This window comes from Spinacia oleracea, chromosome 2 (genome assembly GCF_020520425.1).
Source record: "Spinacia oleracea cultivar Varoflay chromosome 2, BTI_SOV_V1, whole genome shotgun sequence".
Lineage (NCBI taxonomy): Eukaryota > Viridiplantae > Streptophyta > Magnoliopsida > Caryophyllales > Amaranthaceae > Spinacia > Spinacia oleracea.
The window spans coordinates 105,162,400-105,188,745 of NC_079488.1; the positions used below are offsets into that span (position 1 = coordinate 105,162,400).

A 26,346-nucleotide genomic window follows, 5' to 3' on the forward strand; every position below is an offset into this window, starting at 1 on the left:
GCCCCTGTTTCTAATTTCCATTCAGAAAAATAGACAACCCTCAAGCCCCATAGTCCTTCAAAATTCTTTCGACCTTCTCCTCTCACCGGAAACCACCAACCATGGTGTCGAACGACGAAACCTACAACCCGGAACCACCCTCCGACTTCTATCTCCAATCGCAAACCCCAAGCCCCTCTCGTTCTTCATCCCCTCATCCCATTCCCAGCCCCAGCCCATCTCCCCCGTGGACACCACCATCTCCCCAAACTCTGGTCTTCACCAGGGCAACTCGGGTGACCGAGCTCGACCTTCCAACAGTGGGTATATCAGACCTAAATTCAAACAAAATTCAATTCATGCTCGATTCACCAAATCCCGAAGAGTTTGTGATTGTGCCAGCCAAGGTGATTCGGGAGATGATTATGAATCCGACAGTGGTGCCGGAATATTGCAGGGATTTGAAGATGCTCTCCAACCAGGGAGATCTACATCCTGCCCACCTGCCAGACATTTCGGACATGGCTTTTCTCCCGGAGCCGATTCGAACACTCTTTTTCTGGAATCTGGTCAAACTAGCAGAGGAAAATTCTCTAGATGTTATTCCAGAGGACTTCGCCACTGTTTTGGATCCCCCACCGGTGCTCCCTCGCCGGTTACAGGTGATCCTAATGGAGTATTCTGCAATTCTGATAAAAACTATCAGTTGGTCGAACACATTGAAGCTATTTCAAGCTCGCAGAAGGGAGCGCCAAGTAATCATCCGAGTCAAGTAGGAACAAGAAGGAGCTCCCGAACTCGGAAGGCAAATAGAAATGTGCCTGGAGCCGAGGCACTATTTTCTGTACGACCCGATCAAAAAATTGGAAAGAGATTATCTGCGGCTAGAGGGGGAAGGTCTCGAGCCCTTTCCGTACCCCCCAACACCTCCTAATATGTCTGTTCTATACTGGAATGCGAGAGGTATTGCCCGTATCTCCTTCAAAAGAAATATTAGTCTTCTGATTCAGCAGCACCAACCTCATATGCTAGTTATTTCCGAGCTAAGGGTGAGTCGAGCAAATACTGAAGCTATTGTCAGCAAGTTGTCGTACGATGAATGGATGATGGTTGACCCGGTCGGTCTCTCTGGTGGGATAGTAGTTATTTGGCGTTCAAAATTTCTAAGTTTTGAACCCATTCGGACTACTACTCAGGGAATTCATGGGATAATTCAGGTACGTTCTTCTCTCAAATTATTTTTTATTTCTCATGTGTATGCTAGTACTAAATTTCGTATTAGGAAAGCCCTATGGTCTGAGTTTCAAAGTTTAGCTGCTATTATGGATTTACCTTGGGTGGCTTTGGGTGACTTTAATGAAGTTTGTTTCCCTCACGAAAAATTTGGGGGGCGCCCGGTAAAAATGAATCGTGCAAATGCTTTCTTGTCATGTATGTTTGATTGCGGCCTGATTGATTTGGGTTTTTCGGGTCAAAAGTTTACCTGGACAAATAAAATAAAAGTTGGTCCTATTCTGGAAAGGTTAGATAGAGCTTGGTCTTCTGTTGAATGGATGGAAATGTTTCCTTCGGCGCATCTTAAAGTTCTCCCCCGTTTAACTTCTGATCATTGCCCCATTTTGTTAAACTTTTGTAATCCTGATAATGCCTAAAAGAAAAAGCCTTTCCGATTCGAACCTATGTGGTGCCTAGATTTAAATTTTGAGAACTTATTGACTAATGAATGGGCTAGCTCGGAAAAGTTGTTTGTTGATAAATTAAATGATCTTTCTGTTGTTTTGCAAAATTGGAATAAAAACACTTTTGGGAATGTTTTTAAAAAGAAAGCTAGGATCCTTTCTAGGATTGAGGGCATTCAAAAATCCCAAGGTGCAAATGGCTTTTCAACGTTTTTATTTGATCTTGAGTCTTCCCTCCAGGAAGAACTCCTCTCGATTCTTCATCAGGAGGAGCTTCTCTGGATGATGAAAGCTAGGGATAGTTGGTTGTTAGAAGGGGATAGGAATACCACCTACTTTCACAAATCTGTTGTTGTGAGAAGGAAAAAAAATAGAATTATCTCTTTGACTTCAGATGTTGGGGAGGAGATTTCTGATCCCAATCTGTTGTCTGACCATATTAGAGGATATTTTAAGAACCTTTTCACCACTTCTTTTTCCTATTCTTCGATTAATTGGTTGTCTTTCCCCCTAGATAAACTCCCCATGGGTCTGCCTGTCTCTATTTGTGGGGTCCCTTTGGAATGTGAAATTTGGAAAGCTCTCTCGATGTTGGGTTCTTTCAAAGCCCCGGGCCCTGATGGGTATCACCCTTTCTTTTACAAGAAATTTTGGGATACCATCAAGGGAGATTTGACCCAATTTATCCAATCTGTTTTCCTATCTAATTGTATCCCCCATGTTATCAATGAGACGGTTATTGCTCTTATTCCTAAAAAAGAATACCCCTCCTCCATCACCCAATTTCGGCCGATAAGCCTATGCAACACGGTTTATTAAATCATTACTAAATTGATTGCAAATAGAATGAGAAGCTCCCTTCCAAAGAGAATCTCGCCAAACCAAAATAGCTTTCTTCCGGGAAGGGGTACAGAGACCAATGTTATTATTGCAAATGAAATCCTTCATGCTATGCGGTCTAGGAAGGGAAATAGGGGATGGTTTGTGCTCAAATTGGATCTAGAAAAGGCATATGATAAGTTAGAGTGGAGCTTCATTAGGAGTTCTTTATTGAGGTATGGTCTAGATGTGCCTTCTGTCAATCTTATTATGAGTTGCATATCCTCGGTTTCCTCCTCTGTTTTGATTAATGGTGTCCCTTCTGACCCCTTTTCTCCCACTAGAGATATTCGTCAAGGTGACCCCCTTTCCCCTTACATTTTCATTATTTGTATGGAGGTCCTTTCTTTGATGATTCATGAGGCGGTCGAAAAGCTTTGTTGGTCCCCCTTTACCATGGGAAGGAAAAGTGTCCCCATTTCCCATCTTTTGTTTGCGGATGATATTTTGTTGTTTGGGGAAACTTCGAGGGGGAACATGGCGACTCTCAAATATATCCTAGACTCCTTTTGTGAAATATCTGGCCAATCAATTAGTATAGCCAAGAGTAGAGTCCTTTTTTCAAAGAATACTACTCCTGGTGATAGGATTAGTTTTGTGATGCTTTGGGGATCCAAGAGGCAAATGATATCAATCCATACCTAGGTTTTCCCATTTCAGGCACTAGACCTACAAAAGCTTTTGTCCAGCTCATCATGCATAAAATTACTGGAAAACTTGATTCATGGAAGGCAAAATTTCTCTCAAGAGCCGGTAGATTGTGTTTAATCTCCACCACACTCAACACTATTCCAAACTACTATATGCAATGCCTCCTATTACCTGAGTCCATTCTCAAGTCTGTGAATAGCAGTTTAGCTAAGTTTTTGTGAGGCAAAGATCAGAGTAAGAAGGGTGTGCACCTGCTTAGCTGGGAAAATATTGCAAAGCCTAAAGAGGATGGGGGTCTGGGAATTAGATGTGTTAGGTCTCTAAATAGAGCTTACATTCTTAAGCTTTGGTGGAGAATGCTTCATCAAGAGGAAAATCTTGATGTTCGCGTTTTAAAAGATAAATATACTAAGTCTAACAGTATGCTTAAGGCCTTTGCCTACGGGTCTCATCTGTGGAAAGCTATGGGAAAGATGTGGGAAACGTTTAAGTCAAGTGTATCGTGGGGTATAGGAAAGGGGGATTGTGTCAAGCTGTGGGAGGATAGGTGGGTTGGGGGAGTTTCTCTCCGTAGTCTCATTCATGGCCCGTTACTAGAGGAGGAAGGTCAATTCAATGTAAGTCAGTGTATTCAAAATGGGAAGTGGGATTTTCATTCTCTTTCTTTCTCTTTTCCTCAAAATGTGTTGCAGGTTTGTAGCTCTGTTCCCCTCCCCAACCAACTAGCTACTCGAGATGATTTTGTGTTTTCAGAGTTTACTTCAAATGAAAAATTCTGTTTTAAAAAAGCAATGGCTGCTGTAAAGAATGTTGCACATTCCACTGTTTGCTCTTTGAAATTGATTTGGAAAACGGACACTCTTCCCAAAATTAGATTTTTTATTTGGCTTGCTTTTCATGATAGACTTCCTCACATGTGTACATTGTTTGTGAGGCATCTTTGCCCATCTAATATTTGTGCTTGGTGTAATGTCGCCCCCGAGGACACTATCCATGTTCTTAGGGATTGCTACCAAGCGAAAGAAATATGGCACCACTTTGGGGTTGATGACTCCTTTTTTGTCCCCCATCTTCAGCTTTGGCTACACTTAAACCTGACTTTTAGCCCTCCCCAACACATTGCCCTCCCTTGGAGAACTCTCTTTCCTTCGATCATTTGGTCAATATGGAAGAGAAGAAACTCCTTGGTCTTTACCCAAACACAAAACTCTACGGTAAGGTGCACTTCGGAAGCCCAAGCTCTCGCCTGGGAATACCACACTTCCAAGCCTTGTAGCCTGACCTCATTCTCTCCCACCTCTACCAACCTACCTTCTTGGAAACCACCACCACCTGGTTGGCTCAAAGCTAACTGTGACACCTCATTCATAAATGTAGAATCTGATGCTAGTATTGCGGGGCTTGTTAGAGATGAGAAGGGGGAGTGGATTCTGGGTTTTCAGCAGAAATGTTGTACCCAATCAGCTCTTATGGGGGAATTGCGTGCCATTCTAGTTACTTTGCAGGTTATCAAGGAGCAAGGATGGTCTAGGGTCACTGTTAACTCGGACTCTCAAAAGGCAGTCAACAAAATTGGGCTAGGGGAGACCATAAGGGATGCTAACTTCATTATTGTGCAACAATGCAGGGATCTCCTTATGGAGATGCAGGATATCAAGTTGGAATTTGAAGCCAGGGGAACCAATCAAGTTGCTGATAGAATGGCAAGGATGTGTAGAACTGATATTATTGCTAATCATAATATATGTATTATTGAACAAGCACCAGAGTTTGTTCTGGATCTTTTGATGGAGGATAAGCCTCCATGAACTCTTATGACGCTTTTGTATCTTTGAACTTTTAATGTAATGTTCCAAGCTTGCATCAAAAAAAAAAAAAAACACTAGTTCAATTTGGTTAGTTTTCGAAGCAAGAGGATCTCTGAAGAGCGTGATATTTTCCGAGGATTGAGATCAGTTTTTGAAGATTTATTAAAAGAAATCGATGCCTTTGATAAATGTTGATCAAGTGATTAAGTTATGTTCCCTTGTTCTTTCCTCTAATGTTCTTTTCAAATGTTTATCAAAAAAAAAAAAATGTTCTTTTCAAATTGTTATGTTCTTTTTACAACTTTACTTTTGCTGTCTCATCAACATAGTTTGTTCTTTTATATCAACGTACATAGATTGTTAAAAAAGAACATATAATGGTTTGAAAAGAACAAATAACACTTAAAAAAGAACATAGTCTAATTCATGGTAAAAGAACAAAAATACTTTTTTTAAAAATATAGATTTAGTTTTAAGTGCATCAAAAAATCTTCGTCTCGTCTTTATAATTAGAACATTAAATCCTTTGAATAGAACAAATAACACTTAATAAAAGAACATAGATCCGATGCATGGGATAAGAAGAGAAATACATTTAAATAAAAATATATAGTTTTAAGAGCATCAAAATATCGTCGTTTTCGTCTTTTTAATTAGAACACTAAGTGGTTTAAAAAGAACAAATACAACTAATAAAAGAACATAGATTTGTTGTTCTTTTTGTCCCTTTCATTCTGTTCTTTTGTTTGATAAGGAAAAAGAAAATGTTGTTCTTTTTCATGTGTTTTGTTCTTTTTTCTTTTTTTTTGTCGTCGTTTTTTTTTTAAATTTTGAGTTTTTTAAATTTTCTTTTGATTTTGTTCTTTGTGTTTTATAAAAAAGTTGTTGTTCTCTTTTTTTAATTATTTTGTGTTCTTTTTAACTTTTTTACTGTTTTTAATATTTAATAATATTATCGATAATATATATTTTTTTCTGTTGCATTTTTCACATAATGTTCTTTTTGAAAAATAGTTGTTCTTTTTATAGTTTATCAGGAGAGAATATGTTATTTTCATTTTTGTACATTTTCTTTAGTTTTTTAACATTAGTGTTCTTTTCAGGTTTTGGTTAATGTTCTTTTCGTTTACTCTATTATGTTCTTTCTGTTTAGTTTCTTATGTTCTTTTGCGTTTTTTTTTTGTTTTTTGCGTTTTCTTTTAATGTTTTTGCATTTTGATGCAGGTGCACGTAGATCTACGTGCAAGCCCCTGCACCATCCGCGCGTTGCAAACAGGCATATAGCATGGTAGCCGTTAAGGCGTTAGGCCCTGAAATAGTCACTATTTATCCACATTATGTTGCTAGAAATTGAATTTCCCGGGTTCTCACAACTGCTGTCTCCCTCTATCTATCTCCTAAATTCTCTTCCTCATAGATTCCATGAGAATGTCGATTCAGCTTTTTCTCGCACGATTTTTGCGATCAGGTATGAAACTCTCAATCGGTGTACCATTTCCATTTCGAAGTTACTTTTTATATTATGAATTTCAATTTAGGTTTTACTGCAGTTTGTTAATTCTATTGATTGATTGATCATGGATGAAGTTATTTTCAATTTAGAGCCTAAATTTATTGATTGATTGGATAATTCGTTTGGTTCGTCACGATGATTTTTAGTACTGTTTTCTAGGGTAGGAGAATCTGTAGCTGACAAATTTTAATCTGAAATCCGAAAAAAAAGAGAAGATTGACGCAATAATTTGATATTTTGATGCAAACACATTTTTTTTTCATCACAAATTATCATCAGATTAGAAAAACACAGGAAAATCAAGCTGATGACCATTATATATTTATATGCATCATTCCTTATGATTGATGTCAAAATTTAGTGCCCAGTATAACAGTATTGATATTTACTTCATGACTTTGAAGAACATTCCATGTAAATTTCGCCTTCTTTTTGCAACTGGGGGCATGTATGATATCATGTAGTGAAATAACCGATATTAGGACATGTCGATAGCAATTTCCCTTGGTTCAGAGGCTGACTTGGTGGCCTGGCCTGGCTGCTGGGCGTTTCTTCTGTGATCTTTATGAACATAGTGGTACTAAATTGCCGAGCTGATCCTCTTCCACTTTGTTAGGTATTCTAAGAATAACATGACTTCTGTTGTGTCATACAAGGAGTATGATGCCCACGTTTCTCTTGGGATGGAAGTTACAATGATGGAATGACCTTGTCTCCTTCGATGTATGAGCTACAATTTTGGAATAAATAGGGTTGAGGATAAATAGATAAATAATATGAAATTTATAGGAATCTATAAACATCATCTTAATATCCTAGGATTCCATTACTTCTTCCTATTGAAGTAAAATTAAAATAGCTACTTGCCAAACAAGTGGAAGTTTATTGTTGAGTTCAGATTAATACCTCAAAGGCATCTTCATCACTTGTGTCATCGCCGATGTATATTGGGAGAACATCATTGGAGCCAGCCAACCCGAGGCTATCAAGTAAATATTCTAGAGCATGACCCTTATCCCAGTCAATAGGGGGGCGTATTTCCAAGACCTGATTTATAAAGAGATAGCTTTATAACATTAAACCCAAGTAATAATTTCTCTCCTCTTCTCCAACGTAAGGAGTTATACTGTCTCTACTGTACCTTTTTACCTCTTGTAAGCCGAAACTGTGGATGTTCTTCAAGTACAGACTTTACTTGCTCCTCTAATGTGCCCAAGTCCTGCATTTTAATAATAGCTTCTGTTAGAACTTAGAAGTGCTCTTGTCATTTACTCTTACACTGTCAAGCTTCAATTGCAGCTAACTAACTTCATTTCTATTAGGAACTGATCTAAATTGTAGGAATACACAGTTTTTGGATTTTCTCAAAGGCATATTCTTAGTACGATTGCAGTGATGTCAGAGCTACATCTTTTAGGATCACATATATTCCTTTGGGACTAAGGTTTTTAACAGTATTGACCGGCGAATTTGGACAATAACCAGAGTCATGATATCTGCTAGGAAGTACCTCATCTGGTACATTTCTGAAGTGGACAGACAAACAGAACTTGTTGTCTTCAAGTTTTACGCCTTCAATTGCTTCAGTTTTCTCTTCTAGTGACTTTTGAATCTACAAGGAAAAGAATTTCATGTTTAGGAAGTTCATGAATCTTTTACCATGTACCATTTGAATGAGTCAATACTATGGTTATATACGTGAAGCTATTTGATTCCTTAAGTAGAAGCATTGTCTGTGGAATGGATTCGACAAGAATATTTAGATGACATGTTTGAACAGTGCTGTCAACTAGATAATAATTCCATAGATGTCAACAAGCAGTACTAACTCTGGATTAACGCAAATCTCTGATTTTTTTTTGAGATTATTTCGAGGACTCCTGATACTGATAACTTGAGATGGATGCTGACTGCTTACCTGATTAATTTCAGGCAAGTACTTATTTGCTGGTTGATAGATGACAAGCTTGTTTCCCTACAAGAGAGAAATCATTTCATTGGAAGATTTAATCAGGTTTTGCTTCAATTGTCTTGATGTGAAAACACTCTGTATGATGCACATATATGTTGTCTCTTCGTATTGTTTCTTTGATGCTTGAGGCAATGTGAGCTATAGCCCCTATAGGTAATCCTAAAATTTATTTACATGTTTACAAGTTAGAGGCTAGAACAGAGAAAAGATAAACCTTTCGGTCAACTGCTTTTGCATGATATTTCCAATCTCTAATCCTTAATGGCTGTAGTGGTGCCATTATATCCATCCCGTGACTCCCAGCATAGTAAATATTGTCCAATTGGACAAAATCATAGACCTAGAAAAAGAACACAACAGTTAGAGTTCATCACTTCTATAAACTGATATGTATATAATATGGATTGTAATACCTTTTCTCTGCTCCTTCCACTGATTATTGAAGTTGGAAAACAACAGCCAACTTCGTGCACCACAGCGCGCATCTGCAATTGTTTATATTCTGTTGCAATTAGTGATTAGCACGTGCTTTGACTGTTTTGGGGCAAGTCTGTCTGAATTTGGTATTCCTTAAACCATGCATCACCGTGAATAGGCTTCCTTAAAACATAATACTTGCTAATTCTGCTTTATTTATTTCTTGATATTTAATAAGCTTATGTTCACGTTAATGTTTAATTGGCGTACCACACAACTTTATCCTTGACTAAGTTGTTTACCTTCTCAGTCATAAAGGCAACTTCAGGGTCATTAACTATTGGTGAAAGGGTTCCATCATAATCCAAGAACACAACTATCTTTTTGCTCTCTGCTCCATGCATCATCTTCTTGAATGCGACCAAAGCAGAAGGGTGCTTCTCCTGTTTACCATAGAAAATAACCATGGATTAGGAATTCAAACATGCTTCTACTGTTATGGTGTTTTCTGTGAAATTCAGTCCACCATAGGCCCCTTACGTATGCTTTCTTTCCAAAATTCATTTTATATGAACATGTGTCGTAGGCACTAATAAATAAGACAAAGTATATGAATCTTACTAGCCATGAGTCATATGAATGCCAGTTTGTGTTCTTGTCTTCATCAAAAGTTGAGCTTGACTTCAAGTTGCTAAGTTTGGCTATCAACCTAGGAACTCCCATGCTGACTCTGATGTTCTAAATTTACCTGCGAGAATTGTTGTTGCAATTAGTTCACCGTAGTTTATGCTAAAAGGATCATTCATTTGTACTTCTTCAAAAAAAAAGTTCACCATAATTATGTTATACTTTTGCCTTGTTTACATTATTTGTTTTATTTACTTACAAAGATAAAAATTTGGCTCTGACTTCAAGGATACAATGCAGCTATAATTGTGGAACAAAGAGGTGAGCTAATGACGAAGCAAGATTACATTCTATGTTTCTCCAAATATAGATAGATGCAGAGTCGCAGACTACCCTGGGTAAGGCTGAAATCTTGTGATCTTCTTCTGCAACTTTTAGCTGTAATTTTCCCTGTTCTTGATTTCCTTTTTTGCTCTTAGAACTTGAATATTTAATTCCTAAATTTGTCTAATGAACCATAAAGCTTCAATTTGGCAACTAAAGAAGCTAATATTTCTGAAGTAGATATATTGACAGCTGAGCGTCATTGGCGCAGACAAAAAGGGGTCACAAACCTTTTTGTGGGGACAGTTGAAATTTCTGTTTCAGGTAGCCACTTCACCCACTTGACCCCCTTCCTTTTTCTTTCCTCATTCACAAGAGGCAAGCGTAGTTTTACACAATGACAATTGAAAAATTGTCCACTCAGTCACTTGAACGAGAGTGAGATGTTGGATTTAAAACGGAAAGCAAAAAGGTAAAAGAAAGTATTAATTATTGGATCAGACCATCCTCAAGTTTCATCCTTCTATAGATGTAACTTCAAGGTTGAATCTAATGGTTTTGGACCTGGAGTGCTTAAAACTAAATGTGCTACTGGTCATGAAGTTGCCTCCTGGAACCTTTGGGCCACATTAGAACTCTTTGCTTCCCTTTCAGACAGGCAATTATGTTGGATTCTTTCAGAACCTTTCACTGTTTGAAATAATGACCACTTATGTATAAGCAAAGTAAGAAATAGAACTGTTACAAAAAACTGATAGTGACACTGGTATTCAGTTATCTCAATCGTATTCGTAGGACTTCCCATTCCTTTCAGTGGGCAGTGATAAACCACATACTTCTTATAAGAGTTTGAATGACAATCCTTAACGATTTTAACTATTTGGAAACTCTAGCTGTCAAATGATGATGTAGACATGCTATTTTTGTCATAGGTCTATAAAATTTAGCAACATGTGGTTTGCGGACATTTGCTTGTAAAAGATACTATTTTTTATGGGTGTGAAAATCTATAAGAGTTATTGATATCCGAGTAAGTGAACCTAGTACAGAGTACAGATGCACAGCATGGTCAAGAATCACGATTTAAGGCAATAAAGTCTTATACGGGAATCTCAAGCACCCACTTCTAAAATTGTAAATCTGATAACCCAAGTTTAACAAAGTTTACATTGCCACACCCAACTTTCTGAAACTTTGATGTTAGTAATTTTGAAATATAGTGCAGTATATTTCTAGTGCACATTTAGGAGTTGACAATCTGAATCTTTATCATCTATTGTGTTGCCAAGTTTTGGCCTTGGGTGTTTTGGGGCTTCCACTGTTGTCGGATTTCAGCCTTTACATGTTTACAAGTTTCCAATTTTCCATCCTATACCCCATAGGTGCATCAAGTTTTAGTCTCCTCGAATTTTTGGTTTGAACTCAAATACTCAATTGTGTTTGTTAGGTTTCGGCTGATTAATAAGCTTCTGCATCACTATTCCATTTAATACAATGAACTCTTAATTTTCTACAAACCCTTCCCTACGGACCTAAGAAGAAAAAAAATCTCTCTGTGCAGCTACAAGATAAACAAATTTCAAGTCTCACGTACTGCAGTTAAACTTATCTGTACATTTTTATTAAATGTTTTCAAAATTTATGTGCATGATCTTCTGAAAGTGTGACACTACTTGTTAATTTTGTTATAGAGGGAGCTTTCTAATTTTGTGGTAGCAAGGACCACAAGAAATTGATCTCCAATATAAGACAAATGTCCCTTTCAGTTTAAGGGATGAATCCCAACTGTCAATTGGCCGTGGTGGTTATTCACCGACCTTCTGCCCTACATACTTTCTCACTTTAATTCTTCTAGTGAAACAAATTATTAGGGGTCCATAATTTGATGCTACAGTATGTGACAACCCCATTGGGGTTCTCGTGATAGGAACTTTGAACACACCCCCGCCCCCTTCATTTTCCCCAACTTGCAGGGAAAGCTATTAATGTATAAGAAGAAGCCAAGGGATGAAAATGTTATCTCGAATAGAGGACATTTAGTCATTTAGGGATGCTCTTTCATGTACCATTAAAAGATAGAATTGATCTTGAAATTAGGATCGAAATTTAGTCAGAAATATAGATAACAGAGGTAGTAACAGAATTTTATTTCATATATACATGTTCCTTCTGTCCTAAATGAAATTCCTCATTCTTTTTCGAGGTAGTAACATTATGTATTTTCCAATATGTCTATTTGGAAAAATTACAAGTGTGATATGAATTAAAATCTGGTTGGAGAGAACACTTACATTTTTTTTTTGTAACGGGGTAGTATAAGGATTTTTGTTTTAGAAAAGATGGAGCCTATATTATAGTGACAGATATTTCCATACTCGAGCTGGAAGAATCAGCTGATAAAGGCAGTGTTATCTACATACAAGTACTTTGGAGTCAGTCATGTTATTTTTTAGATAACCCAAATTAGCAACAGCAAGGACCTTTAGCGAAAAGAGTTGTTAAGTGGCTAATACCTAATGGGATAAGGTCTGCAGTTCAAAGCCCTCATGGCTGGGGTTTATATACTCCCTCTATCCTGTATCCCATAATCAAGGTAACATCTACTTTATGGGTTATCCAGGCAAAAAGAATTACTGATTTTGTGCTGAAAATAATGTAACCCATGACCATCATTATTTTCTTGCAAAGGAACAGCAGGTTATTTTCTTACTGATTTTGTGCATGAACCATGATCCGTATTAGTACACACCTGAGCTACTGTGTTACTGACTTACTTCGTAGCTAAAACTTCACAGCACTAAAGTTACTGGTTTCGTTGAACAATAGATTTGTTTCTTTCTGGACAGCTTTACTAAGACTATTAGGAACAAAATAAATTAGGACTTAACGGAAATAGCGTTATTGTGCAAAATGAGAATTCATGCACAGTACATAGTATCTAATCTTAATCAATGAGTAACACAAAATTTTCCATTTCTGTACACAGTTGCAGTCTGGCAGCAAAATGATGGGCAAGATCGCAAGAGTCAGCGTGAGGAAAGAATTCATAACCGTCAAATTTGGTCAGAATCATGGGTTCATTTTCTTAACCAGGGTAAGTAGGTCCCACATATTCTTAAATTCTTTACTCTAGAAAACCAGAATGGCAGATGGGTTTAACAACCTTAACATGTTAGATACTATCAAAGTATCAATGGATTTGTTGTCTCTATTTTTACCTTCTAGTAGTAGTTCATTAATCTGTAAAAATATTATACCCATTGCTAAATTTATCCTGAAAGTTAAACTTTTAAATGAGTCTTACATGACCTATTAGTTTTTCTGTTGTAGTGATCACTACTTTTTCTGTTTTCTTATTGAAATTCGTCAACCACTGGTTTCAATTTAATTTTTGGTAGGCCTAATCCGTGAATGTGACCTAAATTGTTGCCTTGAAGTACTTTCCCTTGTTCTAGAATTCTAGTGTATCGCTAATCGCTTGTGTCTAGCTGTTCATCCTTATCTCCAATAATGTAGAATGCATGCTCAATGAAGAAAGATGATGCATACAATTGAAATTGAGAAGGTTTGAAATGCTATACTTAGTTAGATCATTAGATATACTAGACATAGTTTACTTATGAAACAACCATTCAAATCATATTTATACTACATGGTGAACATTTACTTGAGAGACTTATTCTTTGTCCAAATATTCGATAAATAAAATTAACCAAAAAAATATTTATACCACATGGTGAACATTTACTTGTCATAAATATACATGTATGATAAACAGAGGCATACCAATGTTTGTCTTCCAATTTGTGTGTTGCGTTGCGACCTTAGACACCCGCTTGGCAGAGGGGTTGAAAAGTGATAATGGGGATATTGAACAAGTAAAGTGAAACGGAGGGAGAAGGCATGAAACAGAAATGAAATCAATGGAGTTAGAAATTTATTTTAAAGATAGGAGATGACCAATAGACTTGTTGAGGCTGCTATATATAGAAGCATGGCCATCACAGTCTCCCTTATGTTTCTCTCTCTCTCACTTTGTTTCTTTCTGTTTTTTTTCCTAAATAACTTTACTACGTGTCTATATTAGTTTCATTGTACTAAGGAGTATTTGGTATATTTTGCAAGGATTTTTGGTAAGGGACCAATACCTCTACTGACTACCCTGCGCATACATTTGTGCCTAACGTGTGTGATGCCTTAGATGTTCAGAAAGTCATCAGATGTACGGTCCGTTAGGGTGCATCTAAGTGTACAATAGAAATTTAGGTGGGGGTTGGGGGGGGGGGGGGGGTTGTATCATCTCTTTTGATCGGCCTACTATGCTAGTAATTTAGGTATATCGGGTGCCCTTCGTAGGTTGGCTACTTGGCCTTGCCTTGCTACCCCTCCATAGTCCACAGTCAAAACACACACTTTCCTCCAATGATTTAGAAATAGAAGTACACCATTCTATTGTCAGGACCCATTTTTTAAATTTGACATCAAATTTCTTAGCTTGTTTCCATAAAGTTAAAGATGCATTTACAAACCTTTATAACAGTGTCCCAAACCGCCAAACCCATTAGTTTTTTGAGTTTGGTGGGCAACCCTCTGCAATTTAAGCCTCATTACTGTCATAATTAGTTACCAACTACTCCCTTCGTCCCAAATATTAATTAGTGTATGTTGGAGATGTGTAGGGAGAAAAAGAAGAGTGAAAAACCGCATCTAATCAAATCACGGACACCCTTGGTTCATGGTTGTGACATCCATGGCTATTTTTGTGATTAAGGCACACCTATTAAGCAGGAGTTTCTTATACTTCTAACACACATGGGTTGCTGGTTTTGTGGAAATGAGATTTGTTATATCAAAATCCCAAGTCTCATGTTTGTCTAATGGGAATCACCGAATGAGAATGGAAGTAAAGGTTGGGTATGGGATTCGGATTAGAAGCCAACCAATTTCAATTTTTGTTGTGATAGATAATCTTTTGTTCAATTCAATTTGAATTTCATGTACCAAGTCATGCGAGTAGTAGATTAGTGGATGCTACTTATTGAGTCTTTAGACTTTAGCCTATGTTGAACTCCCTTTAATGGAATTACTTACCAGTAACATATGTGTTGCCAATACTTCCTAGCTAAGAAAAACTAATACTCATACTAGCTCCTAGCACAAGCTTTTTGATTAAAAAGAGTCAGTTGATATAAAAACCGTTTATTGTTATAACCCGATTAACATGTTTAAAGCCAATCAAGTTCAAAAGATCATTTCTCAACTACGTACTCAGCTAGTAGCTTTCCAAATTTAGCCAATCTTCATGACCTTAATTTCTGGACCAGAAGGGGAGCCGTTTTCAGTGAACCATCACCACAGAAACACTATTTTGTTCAAAATCAAACCATGAAAACAGAAAACTTTTGTTTTTATAACAATAATCAGTTGAGTGCAAAGAAACCCATGTTGTTTTGTTTTATGCTTTTGTTGTTGAACAATGAACAGGTAGTGTTGTCAATTGGTTTTGGGACTTTATTAAAGGTAAACACTAATAGATAGATAGATACATTTTATACTAAATTCCAACCATCCGATTCAGCCACATGCATTTGCTTCGTCTTCTGATTTTACTCCAACAATTTGTGTTTTTCTTCCATAGATTGTGTCTTTATAATTTGGACTTGACCTTGATGGATTGTTAATTTCTTAGTGGACCTTTTTTGTTTTTTTTTCATCATTTTTGTCCCGTTTATGTAGTTTTATGCTTGATTGTTATTTTTTACATACTTCGTAAAATGTGGTTGTTGTTCGTTAAGACAATACTCGGTTTTAACTGATAAATAAATGAAAACTAAAAAGGTCAAAGTATCTAATATGGAGTAAGAGCGTGCCTAGGTGTTGAGACATTGTGATAGGGGTAAGGGCTTTTTTTCTAGGCGAGGTGCGTTCAATGAGGCCCTCTGGTCGTCAGTGGCACACTTCACAGTGTGCTTCCCTTCAATGAGGCACGTTAAAGCGCACGGTAGGCACACCTTGGCGCCTATCACCTTGGTGCGTCTTCAGTTTTTTTTACGCCCTATGTAGTGGAGGGTATAATCTGATTGCAGAACGAGAAAATGGGGAGTTTTTCAGTAGAATAAAAATCTATTATTCCGAACTCTTGTCATAGACAGTAAGACAGATAAGAAAAATAAATATGGTACTGTCATACAGTTCGGCAGGTGGTGGCTTGAACATATAAGGTGCACTCTGGTGCACCGTGCATCCTCTCACATTTTCCCCTTACATGTGAGGAGAAAATGTGGGAGGGATCCACTATAGGCATAAAATTGCCTTTGGGGTGCAAGGTGCACCTAATAATTTTCAGGTGGTGGCAGCAAAACATTTTGTTGTAAGGAAGAAGTATTGACATATTTGATGATGCATAAAGCACAATATAATTTGGACGGTTAGTTGGTAAGTTAACATAATCAAAATGTTTTAGACCACAAGAAATGCTAATTAAAAAATAATTAGATTAGGGTTTTGGATGCAAGTGAAAACTGAAAAGTCCTTGTCAATAACTGAATAAGGGCATTAAGCTTTCTGATACTTGTAGATGATACAGTGTGCAATTATATAAAGCATAGGAAGTTAGGAGATGCCACTTTACTGAATGATTGATATGGACATTTCAAACTATATCTTAATATCTAATATGCAAAATGTAATAATTTGATTTATATAGGATGCTTTTCTAAAGCTCATTTGATTTATTGTGTGGAATTCCACTTGAATGACAGTAAGCTGAATGGGTCAAACTCATCTTTCTAATAAAGCAAGTTTAGTTTAATTTCACAACAAATAATTACCTTCATCACTTTCTTTATTGTTTACTCGGTTCTTCTTTTATCATCATGGCCTCATGGATGTTGGATGTTATGCACCGTAGCGTACACGGAGTAAATGGTCGATAACTTCCCTCTATTCCATTAATAAGCTTTTGGACGTGTTCGACAACAGTTTTTGAGGTGGTTAGATATAGCCTATGACCATGCTATGTCTACTTTGTATGATGATGTACTCTGTATGAGGTAAGGCTCGGCCTATATCATCTCTTGTCATGAATGTTGTGTGATATTCTTGATTGATTGATTGATTGATTGATTCTATACATTTCTAGAAATCTGAACACTATTTTTTCAGATCCTTGTTAACCTGAGAATTTAGTAACGGGAGCGGTTTAGTTTGCTGAAGTACCAGTAGGTTAAAACAAAATTGAAAAAAAAGGAGAGGTGGAGTATCTATACAAGTAAATTCTGGAGCCTTTGTCTAAATAATAAGTTTGTTAAGAAAGTTTATCAAGCTATTATCTATACAAGTAAATTCTGCAAAAAATTGATAGAGAAATTTGGCTTCAAGATTATAACATTAAGCCAAAGGTAGCTTTCTTCTGCTACATTCCTCAACTTGAAATCTATGCTCCCCATCTTGAAAGAATTAGCAGACCTGCAACTGTAAAACAAGATGCAGCAACAATTCCTGCCACAAGGGCAAAAGCGTAAACAAGACTGGGTAAGTTGAGAGCTTTCTGGATCTTCTTTAATTCTTGGTCTATAACTGGGGCGAGTGCTGCTGCCCCTGCCACTCGAAAGGGTCTTGTGACGTTGTTTCCAGCCCACATCAAGAGAACTATCTGGAATATCAAAGTCTTGTGAGGAAACAATACGCAGAAAAACATAGGATAGATTTGGAACAATAAATTGACACCAAGACTTCTCTTTCAGTAACCAGGAAAACATGGAACAAGAAATTTCACTTGAACATATGTAGGAGTATATTTTAGGAGTTGAAGCACATGGGGACTTTTATGTTTATTGACCAAATAATACAGTCCAGGAAAAAGAAAAAGATGACAGCAGTAGTGCATTGTTTGAGGGTTTTCTCAAATAGGGGAGCTTGGAGGGAAGATGAAGGGTGAAATTGGATTTAAAATCTAATCCCTATGTGGGGTTACTACTAAGTAGTAAGTACTAAAGGGTGAGTTTATCCCAAGTCTCGAGGTGAGTCCTGGTCTAAGTCTTGGGATAATGTGGTAAAAGACTACAACAAGTCTTGAAGTGAGTTGAAAATCCAAGATTCACTCAAGAATCACTTAAGACTGCACTTTTTCTCCGACCAAATCAAATTGTACCACATCATTATACTTTATCCTATTTAATTATCTCTTTTAAGGAGTTTAGTTGAGTATGAGGCGAGTTTGGGGATAATGTGCAAAAATAGGGAGAGTCTTGTGTGAGTCTGAATAATGAAAAAGTTAGTGAAAAACTGATGTGGCAGAGTCTGAAGATTGTGGGTGAGTCTTAGGGATAAACTCACCCTAATAGGAGAGGGTGGCCTATGACCATTGAATTGTTTGTCATTTCTGAGGAACTGTTAGCACCCGTAGAAGCAGAACAATTATGAGGAAGCCAAATGTATGAAATCTAAAAGCCATTGAATATCCTAGCATACCATGTTGATTACACTAGCAAAGAAGATGATAGACCCACCACAGTGCTAAACTGCTAATGCAATTCCAATTCAAGGACATGAATGGTCTGGATTTTGAACTTTTGTGATTAGCTAAGGATAAATACAACTGATTGTCATAAGAAAGACTCTTGAGTCAGTCTTGACACGATTTCAACTCAGTTCATGGAGGCATATAGGGAGGGAGGCCTATAGCCATTGAATTGTTTGTCATTTCAAGTGTCCAACTTAACTTTTTAACTTTCACTCCAAGTGCCAATGAATGTTTTCCCTCCTGATGAAACAGAATAGGTTGGCATATGTGTGGGTTTATCAGTCCATTTCTCTTTTTTTCCAGGTGATAAAACGAAGGAAGCAAACTAGTCTATTATCTGTAGACTCTATACTCCATAAGCTCGACCACATTCAGGCACGACACACGGGTGGCGAACCTGATCCAAACCCAGCTATTTCCACCGATATATTTATCCATACTTTTACATGGTAAGTTAATACTATTAAGACCTGAAGTGTAAACTGAAACTGACAACCATAGTAGCAGTAGTAAGGGTACTTGTTGGCTTCTGATGTGAAAACTCAAACTAAAAAGCCGAAGCAAAACAGTAAACACCTTCAAACTACTAACTTTTACTTCTGGTGTGAAAAGCACAATTAAAGTACATGACAGAGTTGGTAGCTTTGTGGTGAGCAAAGTAATACCAAGACAGCAACAAAGTGGAGATGAGAACTCCTAATAGAATTCAGAAAACTAGGAGAGCCCAATTTAGAGGTACTCTTGAAAAATTACTCAGCAACTTCAATAGTATATTTTCCTAAGCCCAATTTAGAGGTACTCTTGAAAAATTACTCAGCAACTTCAATAGTATATTTTCCTAAAATCTATGTTTCTTGCCATCATAGGAGGGAAAATCTGTGTAGTCTCCACTCCTGTCATAACATAATGTGCAGACTGCAAAGGCGAAACACAACAATCAGCGCTATGCGCTGCTTAACTCTCTAACTAACATAATACGGAGTATGTCCATGTGATATGTTTTCATGTAAAGTGACATATAACACACATCACGAAATCCTTAGGAATGGCACCTTTTAAATTACTAGTCACACACCCTATACAGTTCATCACCCATGCAATAAGCTAATTAACACAATTCATCCTTTTATTCTGGAGAATTTGGTACAATGACACACAACACTTCACACAATCCTGTACTGGGATTGACAATCTTACTAGTTACACGGTTATGCCCTGTATAGTTTAGCACCCAACAAATCAGAAAATGCTACAAGTTTGATTTTTTAACACAAGTAATAAACACATAGCTCTTATAACACAATCAATACCAAAGCAGTTAAGTATATAAATTCAGAAATGAGATATGTTATCCCCCTCTTTTAACAAGGGAAAGGCTACATATAAGAGTGGGGTTAGGAAGTACCCCAATAAGTGATTTGATATTAGCAGCAGGATTGTTGCCAGTACTCTTCTCATATCCAAGAAAGGCCATCACAAAGAAACTGGTGTAAGTGACCCCATCAAACAATCCATAAGCAAGCACAGCTGCTAATCCAAGCTTTGCCAATTTTGCACTCATTTCTGCTGAATTTACCTAACCCATAATAATTCATTTTCCATAAAGATCAAATATTAAAATTGTTATTATTCTCAATTTTGGGGTTTGGAGAAGAGACTATACCTTCCATTTTTTCCAAAATCCCTCTTTTTTTTCCTCCTGCAATATAATAAATAAATTAACCCCTAGAAATCTATCAAATATTTATATTAATTAACAAGAAACTCTTAACAACTGGAGAGAGAAAGAAAGATAGACCTGTTCTATTTCTAGTTCTTGTTCTCGAGGAGGGAGATTTTGGTCTGATGAACTCGACAATTGGCTGCTTGAAGAGCAATTTACATGAAATTTGATTGGTTTTGAGAGAGATTTTTTACTGGGTAGATTGAAATACACAATAAATGAAGATTTTCCACTGAATTTTTTAGAGAAATGGATGAATGAAGATGATTGGTGCTGAATTGAGAGTGGAGTGCAGTGCAGTGGCGAAGCAGTGATACCAGCAGACGACATTTCTCAGTACATAAACTGACAAAAGGAACCCAGAATCCCAAATCAAGGCTTCTATTCCTGTCTCGACTAAAACCAAACATATTGAAACCTGTTGGGTTGATCCAATGGGCTTATGGGCCTAACCATGTAACGTTTTGTACTTTTGTCTTTGGTTCAGTAACTTGAGCAAGCCGGCAAGTTTTAACTAATGCCACTATGCCAGTAATGCCGTTTCGTTCATCGTCATTTTTCATTTTCATTTTCATTTTTCTGTTTTAAAATAAAAATAAAAATATATAGTACTATAAAAAATACTTAGTTTTTGTGGTGAAATAAAAAGAAGAAAAAGATATTGGGAGAAAACCATTATATATCGTATTCCAGGAACAAGGAGTAAAGAATTTGCTGGAAAAACAATAAACTATAACTAGAATATTCCGAAAAGATAGTAGGGGGTTAATAGACATTCACATAATATTTCATAACACTCTCTATTATGGAAGATTATGCCTTCCTAATATCTTATTAGGAAAGTCCCTTTGGATAAACTCAATGAAGGAAAAAACAAAGCACATCATTCATCATTATACACTTGAGATGTTGGCTCATTAAAAAAGCTTATCAGAAAAATCCAGTGGAACAAAATCATGGTTAAGGGGAAAATAGTGTAATGCGATGTTTCCCTCTTGGTGAATACATTATTTGATATCTTGTAGTGCAATTGATCCAATATTGTTGGGTAGCTTCTCAAATATAATCCCAATCTCAAGGAAGACAATCCAATGGAAGGAAGGCAATTATTTGATTACCTATTGTGCTCAATTACATTCGAATCTCAAGGTTGATAAAGACAAAGTGGATTGTGCTCACAATATTGCTAATAGGTGCAAGAAAGATTTAAGTAGCTTTAGAAATGTGTTGTAATATTCTTATTATTATGTCAAAAAAGATAGTAGAAAGTATTGATCAATATTGATCAAACTTTCTTAAGTCATACTATCATGGCAATAAATAACAAAAAACAATATCATTATCATTTATTGTTCTTGTGGAGCATAAAAGAAAATTCATTATAAAGACACTACTTACGTTTATCTTATATTTGGAGATAATCCATATTTGTATAAGACTTTTTTATGAAATTTATGAATAAATTAATATGTATATTTCATAACTCCAACATACTCAAACTTCAGGTTGAGAGTCATTTCAAAAATACCCTTTAAGAAATAGTATATAAATATCATCAACTTTGCGATATTTCTATACAAATGTTTAAGAACACATGTATTCGGAGACTCTTCTTATTTGCATAATTCGTGACATGTTATTAAATTAATATTATATATTTCTTTCCCAATTATTAACCTAATGGAGTGAGAATATCCTCTTAAAAATTTTCATTAAAGTTGCGAATTCGCTTACTATAATTTAGATAATCATATACATCATGATAATAGTTTAGAAACTTGTGCATGCAATGTAACACCCCACAAGTTTCTCTTTTTTTTAAAACCAACATAATTAAGAGAAACTTAATGGTATTATTGACTACACTAACTCAAATAATGCAGCGGAATAAGCAACACACTTCTCTTTATTATATAATATTACTTAAAATAGCAATATTGTATTCTTCACTTAAAACGAAATCAAATCCGTATATAAACTTAAATAAAATCTCTAGTTCACCATTAATCTCGTATGTAAGCATGCCACATCATCACATCACGTTTTTGAAAAATGCTCACCAAAAGGTAAATAGGGTCAAGCCAAAACAAATATGAAATACGGGTTAGCAAAAGCCAAGTACGAGTATATGCAAGACATGTAAAACATTTATATATAATTGAACATACTTTCATAACCAATTCAAGTCAAACTTGCATAATTAAAATCATAGAAGATTCATTTCCGATTTAGACATTTTCTGTAAATAGTAACTTTTAAAATATTATAACTTTTCAAAAGTATAAACATTTCAAGAATCGAGACTTTTCAAAATAGAAACTTTCCAAAAGTAGAAGCATTACAAGAATAGAAACATTTTAAATATGTAAACACATAATATTCTAAAAGTAGAAAATTTTCAAAAATAGATCCCAATTAGAAGGTGGAAATTAGAAACATCTTTTTATTTCCCCATCCTTCCTAAATATTTACACCCTCAAGCTAGTATTTCATCACAAATCTATGCATTAGGGGTACTAACCAATTAAATAATGTCAACACGTGACAATCGACTTACACAACAAGTGATCGATGCACATGAACGTAAATGCATGTTCCATGAAATTCATTTCACTTTGAGACTTTACAAAAGTATGATAATATCATAAAAGAGTTTTCAATTCCATACCATGTGATAAACCAATAACTTTCTTTTATTTAATTAGACAATTTTCTTTGATCAAATAACATAGGTAAATAAATGGTTAATTATTAAATCATCACAAAGCCAACATCTATATTCTCAAAAAAGCAATACAGATTGGGAACCATCATCACTTAGCTTACACAACAGGGGGGAGAAGGGAAGAGATTGTCACTCTATATATCTTCTTCTTCTCCTCTTTTGAATATCCATTTATCTAGGTGGAGTCTCGGGATTGAAATAGTCACAATGGGCTTCTATATCATCCATGACATCATCTATCATAGTAAGTGGAGCTTTGTGCCTCTCCACATCAACGTTAGGAACCATAACAAGAGTGACATGAATTCCAAGATTGCAACAAATTGTTCAATATCATAGACCAGATCTTCAAAAGGGTCCTTAAAATAGGAGGATTGAGAGTCACATTGTCCCTAGTAGGCTAGTAGAGACTTTGAATTCAACTAGAGATGGTAAGGGATTAGTAAGAGGTACAAGTTCACCATAAACCACAACAACCTTGGAAGGAGAGGATACATGTTTAATATTGACAAGAGGAACATATGAGTGAAACCAATCAGAAAAAATGGTCCTTTTAGGTTTGACTCTTTATCTGAGGGAGGATAATACACCAATCAGAAGAAACGGTCTTTTTAGGTTCAATAGGGGCAGAAAGAGAAGTAGAATCAATTTTGGCAACCACCAATTCAAGACATGGAGGGGGGTTTTCTTTGGGCATGTGTTCATTGTGTGTTTGGGATCACCAAACAATGGGCACACTTCCCCACACCCTCATAAGAGAAAAATAACTCTTGAGAGTGAGTACCGAAGTTCAAAGTGATAGAACAGGGCACGAGCTTAGTGATATTGAGGTTATGACAAACACGAAAAACGTGATCTTTCTCAACATTCTCAAGGCTTGATAGGGTAGCCCACATAAGGTACAATCTGAGTGAAGTATCTCCAAGAACAATACTGTAGACCCACTGTTTGACATGAGTAACACGACATATTTGGGCATGGAAACTAGTGTGTGAGGGAGTAGCACAAAGTTAATATCTTGCACAAACCAAGATTGTCAAATATTGTGCAATCTCGTATCATTCTCATTAATAACACACGTATATATAGTACAACTCAGTTACCTAAACCCTAGGTACACATTAGGTAACTCACCATAGTTAGGACTCTACAGAATATTCACAGAATATTCACAGAATATCTTAACATCCCCCCTCAAGGTGGAGCATGTAGATCTCGAATGCCCATCTTGTGCAAAAAAAACTCAAATTGCGCCTTCCCCAACGCTTTGGTGAAGATATCTGCTAACTGAACCTTCGTCGACACGTACGACGGACTGATGATCCCTTCCTTGATTGCATCTCGAATGAAATGACAATCTGACTCGATGTGTTTTGTCCTTTCATGGAACACCGGATTCTGTGCAATATGCAACGCAGACTGACTGTCGCAATACATCCTCATGCCTTGGTCGTGTGTCACCCCCAAGTCGCGTAGTAGTTGTTTCAACCACTTCAACTCACACGTCAGAGCTGCCATCGACCGATATTCTGCCTCAGCAGACGACCGAGAAACAGTATGCTGTTTCTTGGTCTTCCAAGAAACTGGCGACATACCAAGTGACACAAACCATCCAGTCACCGACCGACGCGTCATTGGACACCCTGCCCAATCCGAGTCGCACCACCCCTCCAACTGCAACGCACTGTCCGACCGAAGTAGTATACCTTGACCCGGACACTTCTTCAAATATCTCACTACTCGCAAAGCTGCTTCCCAATGTGCCTCCTTTGGTGCTTGCATAAATTGAGATAGGACATGTACAAAGTAGGCAACGTCTGGTCGCGTGACAGCCAAATAAACCAGACGTCCGATCAGACGCCTATACTGCTCACCGTCCGACAGGTCTGGCCCGTCTGCCAATGCCAACCTATGATTCTGTTCCATGGGAAAGTCCACAGGCTTTTCTCCCAACAATCCGGCCTCTGAGATGATGTCGAGGGCATATTTTCTCTGACATACATAGAACCCTTGACTACTTCGTGCCACCTCTAACCCAAGGAAGTACTTCAGAGCCCCGAGGTCTTTCATTTTAAAACACTCCTTCAAGTATGCCTTAAAACTCTCAAGCGCAAACTTGTTATTGCCCGCGATAATCATGTCGTCCACATAAATGAGCACACTCAGCTGCAACGTACCTTTAGACAGAGTAAAGAGCGAATAATCGGACAGCGACTGTCGAAATCCATAGTGCGTCAATGCCGTCGACAACTTCTGGAACCAACATCTAGGTGCTTGTTTCAACCCATACAACGACTTTCTCATTCGACACACTTTGTCAGAGTGATTCTTCTGGAATCCAGGAGGAATCTTCATATAGATCTCTTCCTCCAAGTCACCGTGCAAGAACGCATTGTGGACGTCCATCTGATGCACGTCCCACTGTTTGACAGCTGCGACAGCTAGGAAAGTTCGAACTGTCGCCATCTTCGCGACGGGAGCAAATGTCTCATTATAATCCAACCCTTCCTCCTGATGATTCCCTAAACATACCAATCGAGCCTTCAGTCTCAACAAATTCCCATCCTCATCACGCTTCTCAGTATACACCCATTTACTCCCCAGTGCTTTCTTCCCTTCCGGTAAATTTTCCAACGTCCATGTCCCCTGTTCCTCCAACGCGTCGATTTCAGCAGCCATTGCCTGACGCCACCCCTCATGCTGCATCGCTTGTTTAAAACTCTTAGGAACTTGCCCTTCTTGTAATGCTGCTATATAATGCCTGTGCTTTGACGAAAAACGCTCATAATTAACAAAATATGTGATAGGATAAGGAGTACCTGAGAGTGATGACGCCGTAGGTGTTTTGTCGGAAGTAATATATTTTTCCCGTATTGTATGTATCACACAGTCTTTCAGATTTGTCGACGGAAACTTCGCACGCTTCCCCCTTCCTAACTCCGTATCCTCCACACACTGCCTTGTCTCACTCTCGTCACTACCCGTCGTCTCCTCTACACCTGTCTGTGAGGAGACGACGTCTGAATCCACTCGACTAGGTGTTTCATGTTGTTGTTCCTCCCTCACAGGCGACGACACTCCCCTGTCGTCACCACTGGTCAATGACACCCCCTCATCAGCTCCCGGAAGCGACAACACTCCCTCAGTATCACCTGTAGGCGGCGACACCCCAGCAGTATCACCTGCAGGCGACGACACGGTCTCAGGACCCGTAGTCCCACTCTCATCCAAACTCCAATGGTCAAGCCCCCCCTGACCATCATGCACCAGTGGCAACACATCCGATTCATCTACAAAAGGAAACGTCCCTTCATGAAACCTGACATCCCGTGAGACGAAGAACTCATGTGTCTCTAGATCATAAAGTTGCCATCCCTTCCTGCCAAACGGATAACCCAAAAACACACATCGGCGACTCCGAGACTCAAACTTATCCCCTTTACACCGGAGATTATATGCATAACACAGACACCCAAACACGCGGATAGGCACATACGATGGTGGTTTACCCAACAACATCTCATA

General features: G+C 37.4%; 3 protein-coding genes across 10 annotated transcripts; 1 reads left to right on the forward strand and 2 right to left on the reverse strand.

The window, feature by feature from the left end:
• Window positions 1–6,020: 6,020 nt before the first annotated feature.
• On the forward strand, window positions 6,021–24,573 carry LOC110791248 (uncharacterized). Of its 3 annotated transcripts, XM_056837637.1 has the most exons (6): window positions 6,021–6,464; window positions 8,442–8,523; window positions 9,826–9,923; window positions 12,836–12,943; window positions 18,677–18,822; window positions 21,122–24,573. In XM_056837637.1, exons 3-6 carry the CDS (start codon window positions 9,900–9,902, stop codon window positions 21,327–21,329), a joined length of 486 nt encoding a protein of 161 aa, XP_056693615.1. In that variant the 5' UTR covers window positions 6,021–6,464; window positions 8,442–8,523; window positions 9,826–9,899; the 3' UTR covers window positions 21,330–24,573. The 3 variants fall into 3 exon arrangements, with proteins under 3 accessions (XP_056693615.1, XP_056693617.1, XP_056693616.1); XM_056837639.1 differs by lacking the exon at window positions 8,442–8,523; XM_056837638.1 differs by lacking the exons at window positions 6,021–6,464; window positions 8,442–8,523 and having other exon boundaries at window positions 9,812–9,923.
• On the reverse strand, window positions 6,709–13,909 carry LOC110791249 (probable trehalose-phosphate phosphatase H). 6 transcript variants are annotated; one of them, XM_021995997.2, is made up of 10 exons: window positions 13,636–13,906; window positions 9,520–9,646; window positions 9,201–9,341; window positions 8,895–8,966; window positions 8,696–8,821; window positions 8,428–8,484; window positions 8,020–8,121; window positions 7,651–7,728; window positions 7,416–7,556; window positions 6,709–7,239 (listed from the first exon to the last, which is right to left on the reverse strand). In XM_021995997.2, exons 2-10 carry the CDS (start codon window positions 9,619–9,621, stop codon window positions 7,090–7,092), a joined length of 969 nt encoding a protein of 322 aa, XP_021851689.1. In that variant the 5' UTR covers window positions 9,622–9,646; window positions 13,636–13,906; the 3' UTR covers window positions 6,709–7,089. The 6 variants fall into 6 exon arrangements, with proteins under 6 accessions (XP_021851689.1, XP_056693614.1, XP_021851690.1 ...); XM_056837636.1 differs by lacking the exon at window positions 13,636–13,906 and adding an exon at window positions 9,873–10,075; XM_021995998.2 differs by lacking the exon at window positions 13,636–13,906 and adding an exon at window positions 9,785–10,075.
• LOC110791247 (uncharacterized) lies at window positions 17,113–20,478 on the reverse strand. The gene is made up of 4 exons (XM_021995995.2): window positions 20,172–20,478; window positions 20,037–20,072; window positions 19,779–19,949; window positions 17,113–17,503 (listed from the first exon to the last, which is right to left on the reverse strand). Exons 1-4 carry the CDS (start codon window positions 20,424–20,426, stop codon window positions 17,285–17,287), a joined length of 681 nt encoding a protein of 226 aa, XP_021851687.1. The 5' UTR covers window positions 20,427–20,478; the 3' UTR covers window positions 17,113–17,284.
• Window positions 24,574–26,346: the final 1,773 nt, after the last annotated feature.